Source organism: Eurypyga helias, unplaced genomic scaffold (genome assembly GCF_000690775.1).
Source record: "Eurypyga helias isolate BGI_N326 unplaced genomic scaffold, ASM69077v1 scaffold314, whole genome shotgun sequence".
NCBI classification, from domain to species: Eukaryota; Metazoa; Chordata; class Aves; order Eurypygiformes; family Eurypygidae; genus Eurypyga; species Eurypyga helias.
This window is the reverse complement of record NW_010244178.1, coordinates 9,853-14,640: the sequence shown is the minus strand read 5'-3', so window position 1 is coordinate 14,640 and position 4,788 is coordinate 9,853. Positions and strand designations below refer to the sequence as shown.

Below are 4,788 nucleotides of genomic sequence, written 5' to 3'. Positions count from 1 at the left end.
GGAATACATACCAACTGGAGGCAGATCAGGGTAGAGCAATAAAAAATTATCTCCCCAGGAAGGGCATTGCTTGGGAGAGTTTGAAAGAGCTGCATTGGTCCAGTCTGACCCTGTGGTGTCTGGGCTGAGAGAAATGGAGAAAGGAAGGGAGGAAGAAAACATGGAATTCAAGATTCTCTGTACGTATTTGGGGGAGATGAAGTATGATAGGTAAAAGTGGAGGGGTAAGAAGTTTTTCACCTGTGAAATCACTGGGTAAAGCAATAGTACATTAGTAACACATTCGTGGAGCCAGACTGAGGGAAAGGAGCCACTTGGGTCCTGTGGACCATTTCCTCTTTTAGCTTGACTTTCTCTAGGAAAATGACTCATTTTGGCATCTGACTATGTCAATGTTAACTTCAGGGACAAGCACCAGGCCTTTGACTTTCTCTTTGACTTTTTTGTGTTCCTTTTTCTCTCACAACTCATCTTCTTCCTAGGCTGACGGCTTTTGTAGTCAAGAGTTTTGTCCAAGCCAGAAAATACATCTATATAGACGACAAGAATATCCACAATGCCCTACACTGGCTAGAGCAAAACCAGCTCCCCAGTGGCTGCTTTGCCACCAAAGGGAGACTCTTTCACTCTTCCCTAAAGGTAAATGAGGGCCAAGCCAGGCAGCACAGCTGGGGAATGGCTGGACAGATGTTGTGACAATAAAAGATTGTGGGATCCCAAAGGATCGTGGAAAGTCACTCCTGCAACCCATGTGACCAGCCTTAAAGAGAGCAGGGTATGGGGCGGGGAACGCAAAAGAATGTGCAGGGCAGTCACTGCCTGTGCCGCCCAAACACCACTTAGAGAGTGAAAGGTGGATTCTCTTCACAGGGTGTCATGGATGATGAGATTTCCCTGGGAGCGTATGTCGCCGCAGCACTGCTGGAGCTGGGTCAGCCGCTGAAGGTGAGCACGCTCCTGCTCCCTCCTGCTCTCCTGTATGCTCCCACACCTGGGAACTGGCATGGGGATACATCAGCTCGTAATGCTGGCATTCTCCAGGCCAGGAATAGGTAGGAAGATGCTGGGAGGGAGCCAGTGTTTGACCAAACTGTGAAGTAATTCCTCAAAAGAGACAGTTCTGTAAAACTGGCATGGTGGCTATGGCTCCCAGCACACACTGGGTCTGCACTGCCTGTTTTCTCAAGAATGTGTAATTTAATGGGTTTCTCTGGAGCAACATCAGGAAGAAATAGTCCGGCTCCCTGGAATGAGCTGCCCTGCTCCCTGTTTTGCCCCTGTCAAGAGTTTGACACGTCTCTCTTCTCCCAATGTAGAGCAAGCTGATGCAGGCTACCCTCCGCTGCCTGCAGCAGGCGGTTCACAACATCACCAACGTCTACACAGAAGCTGTGCTGGCCTATGCCTTTGCCCTGGCTGGGGACTATAAGACAACCCAGGAGCTGCTGTACAAACTGGAGGAACAGGCCATCAAATCAGGTGCTGACTACTGGCGGGGGTAATGCTTCTCTTTTACCTGCTGGGATCTGGAGTAATGTATGCCCAGCTAGAGCAGTTAAAAATGACATATGTATTTGTACGTATTTCTTATATTTGTGCAGTAACTGCACTGTGTGACTGAAACTGCAGTAAGTTATTTCACAAGTTGTGATGGTGACTTATCAAGAAGAATTTCCTCAGCCTGGAGAATGTCAAGTTCCTCTCGAGGGAGGAGGTAGGAATCCATGAACCACAAACTGATGAAGCCCTGGTGAATAAACCAAAGAAAGCAATCCTGGCCTGAGTAGAGAGAATGAGTTGGAACAGCCCTGAAAGCACTCTGTGTTTTAGTTTGTTGGGTGTTTGTTTGTTTGTGGTTTGCTTTTTTTTTTTTCTGCGAACCCCCAGTATGTCCTCTCCAGATAGCCTACATGCTGATTTTCCTTCTGCAGGAGGACAAATCCACTGGAGGCCCAAGTCAAGCTCTCCAGCTTCCACAGACTTCTGGCTTGGTACTCAGTCAATGGACATAGAGCTGACAGCCTACGTGCTCCTGGCGTACCTCTCTAAGCCACGGGTGCATGCAGGTGACATGACAACTGCAGCTGGTATTGTATCGTGGCTGACCCGACAGCAGAATGCCAACAGGGGCTTTGCCTCCACCCAGGTAACAAGCAGCTCCCTGTGGATTGATATACTTTTGCACTCAAGGTTGGCAGGGCAAGTCCTCTTGAGGTCTTCCTGCTCCAAGTCAGCTTCACTCGAGCTGATGCTTTCAGAGGGGTGACTCTCTCTCCCTCACTAGGACACAGTTGTTGCCTTGCAAGCCTTAGCAAAATACGCAGCAAGGACATTCAGCACATCAGGCCAGGCACTCGTGAAGGTGAAGTCCCAGAGGGGCTTCAGGAAGGCTTTCCAAGTCAACCGCCAGAAGCGGCTGCTGGTGCAGCAGGCAGCACTGACAGAGGTCCCGGGGCAGTTCCTGGTGCAGGTCCAGGGCAGCAGCTGCGTCTTCGCTCAGGTGAGGCAGTGGGATGAGTGTGGGAGAGTGGAGAGGTGGAGGATGGTGCATGAGATAATGTCTGGCCTATCTTTTCCCCTCCTGGCCCTTGTCCAGCAGACCGTGCTGAGGTACCATGAGCCTCCCCCACGGGCTGCTGTAACCTTCACCCTGCGTGTCAACACAGAGCTGACCAACTGTAGCCAGGCCAACGTGCATGTCCTCACCCTCCGCATCCTTGCCAGGTGATCCCAACGGTTGTTTCCTGCTCCAGCAAGACCTGCTGTGCTTGGGGACAGCAGCTAGGAAAGCCTCAGGGCTGCAATGGAGGGACCGGCACTTGGGGTGGACAGGACGGGGAGGATGGGGAAGGAAGGTACTAGCTACCTCCTGTGAGAGGGAGCAGTGGCTGATATGTCCCCAGCCCCGGCTGGGCTGCCTGGCGCAGGGTCCTGCACACAGGGTATGGTGGTGGAGGGAAGGGGGATTGGGAGGGCACTATTCTCACAGACCCTCTGACTGCTTCTTCTTCTTCAGCTACATTGGGAGCAGAGTCACATCCAACATGGTCATTTTGGAGGTTTCCCTGCTGTCTGGATTCATCCTGGCTCCTAGGTCAAGGATGTTGGTAAGGACTCTGGAATCAGAAAAAGGTGTTTGTGATGAATGGGTCCAACCTGCTTGCTCCTGTTGGGAACTGTAATAACTAAGTTAGCATGGGTCCTTCGCTATTGAAATTGAACCAAAACCTCTCATTTCCTTACAGGGCCCACAAAGGTGGGCTACAGGTAGTCAGAAATGGTTCAGCTTCTCCCACTAACAATATTCTGCCTTGGGCCAGAAACAAAATGTGCTGCTGGGTGTGCTAAACACTAGGATTTGTTTGCCAGAAATGCTAAAACAAGTTTTCTTAGAGAGAGTCTAATTCTATCCAAAAATATTTTTTTTTAATTTCCAATTAAGCCATAAAACTGAAAGATTAATTATTTGCACATCCCCCAGGCAGGTCTTTAAGACTGGTCTAGCAGTCAATGAGATGAGACAAGAATAATCTTTACTGGTGCCTGCGCCTGTTTGCTGACCAATGAATCAGTCCTAGTCCTACTATCCACAGCCTTTTGCACTCAGAGTGGGAGATTCCTCTAATTGAGCAGGGACAGCATAGTTCATCCTTGAGATGCTCACAAGGGATGTCCAGGAGGGACTACCAAAGATATAACTACTAAAATCCTTATGCAGGAGGAAGACAGTTCCACACAGATTCCAGCTCCACACCATCCCTTCAATACAACAGTGGGTCCCCCAGGTCAGGAAGACCTAAGGAAAGTGCTCACAAATTTCCTTGTGTTATTTTTCCCTATCCCAGCTGGAGCGCAAAATCATCGTTAAGAAAATAGAAGTGATAGAGGATGTGGTCTACATTTATTTGGACAAGGTAAGTGGGGAAAAAAATGCATTTGATTTGGCACAGTGAGAGCAAGAGGCCAGAGGACAAGGAGCTGTGTGAGAAGCCCAAGGCTGGGCTAGGCATGGGGGAAGAGCACTGGTAGAACTGTGGGCAGAGGAAGCTTGTCCAATTTCATTGTCATTGGGTGAACATTTGCTATTCCACAAACATACTCCATTTCTAAAATCCAGAATCCTTAATGGATTAGAGAGATTTATTGTAGGAGAACATTTAAGTTAGGGAAAATGAAGATGCAATGACTTCTTTCTCCTCTTCCATGCTAATTTTGTTTTATCTTCACAAGCTCAATGATGAATCTCAGACTTTCATTCTGCAACTGGAACAAGTAATTCAGATAAAGAACCTGAAACCAGCTAGCATCAAAGTCTACGATTACTACCAGCCAGGTGGGTTGCAGGTTCCTTCCTACACTGGGGTCAGGAGTTGGGTTCTTTTTTCTGTGGATAGGAAAACACGTGGTGCGCTCTTCTTTGTGTGCATGCATGTGTGTGCAATCATCTTCCTCATTTCCTTTTGCAGATGAGCGAGCCCTGGCTGCCTACAGTGCTGTCTGTAGTTGAGGTAGGCAGCAAATTCCTGTGTCACAGAAACAGTGGCATCAGGAAATGGTGGGTCTTGGGTGGGAGAGAGGGAATATAAACAATCAAACACAAGAAGGAGGATGGTAATCAGTGGGTAGCACGTAACCAGCTAGAAAGAGGAACCGGCAGTTGCCTGTGGCTAGGTGTGTGGAGTTAGGCTGGGGGCCAGGGAGGCAACTGGAAGTCTCTGGTGGATGATGGAGACAGGGACAGCATCTCTCAAGATGTGAGCGAGGAAGGAAGGGATGGGCATCATGTGG

General features: G+C 49.1%; 1 protein-coding gene across 1 annotated transcript in view; it reads left to right on the top strand.

Moving 5' to 3' along the window:
- Nucleotides 1-4,507, top strand: part of A2ML1 (alpha-2-macroglobulin-like 1) — a 24,419-nt gene extending 19,912 nt beyond the window's left edge. The window contains exons 26-35 of the mRNA XM_010149651.1: nucleotides 483-639; nucleotides 871-945; nucleotides 1,317-1,479; nucleotides 1,932-2,146; nucleotides 2,285-2,500; nucleotides 2,600-2,724; nucleotides 3,017-3,107; nucleotides 3,846-3,914; nucleotides 4,231-4,333; nucleotides 4,467-4,507. Of these exons, the coding sequence (XP_010147953.1) occupies nucleotides 483-639; nucleotides 871-945; nucleotides 1,317-1,479; nucleotides 1,932-2,146; nucleotides 2,285-2,500; nucleotides 2,600-2,724; nucleotides 3,017-3,107; nucleotides 3,846-3,914; nucleotides 4,231-4,333; nucleotides 4,467-4,507 (1,255 nt within the window). The remainder of the gene's footprint in view (nucleotides 1-482; nucleotides 640-870; nucleotides 946-1,316; nucleotides 1,480-1,931; nucleotides 2,147-2,284; nucleotides 2,501-2,599; nucleotides 2,725-3,016; nucleotides 3,108-3,845; nucleotides 3,915-4,230; nucleotides 4,334-4,466) is intronic.
- The last annotated feature ends 281 nt before the right edge of the window (nucleotides 4,508-4,788 follow it).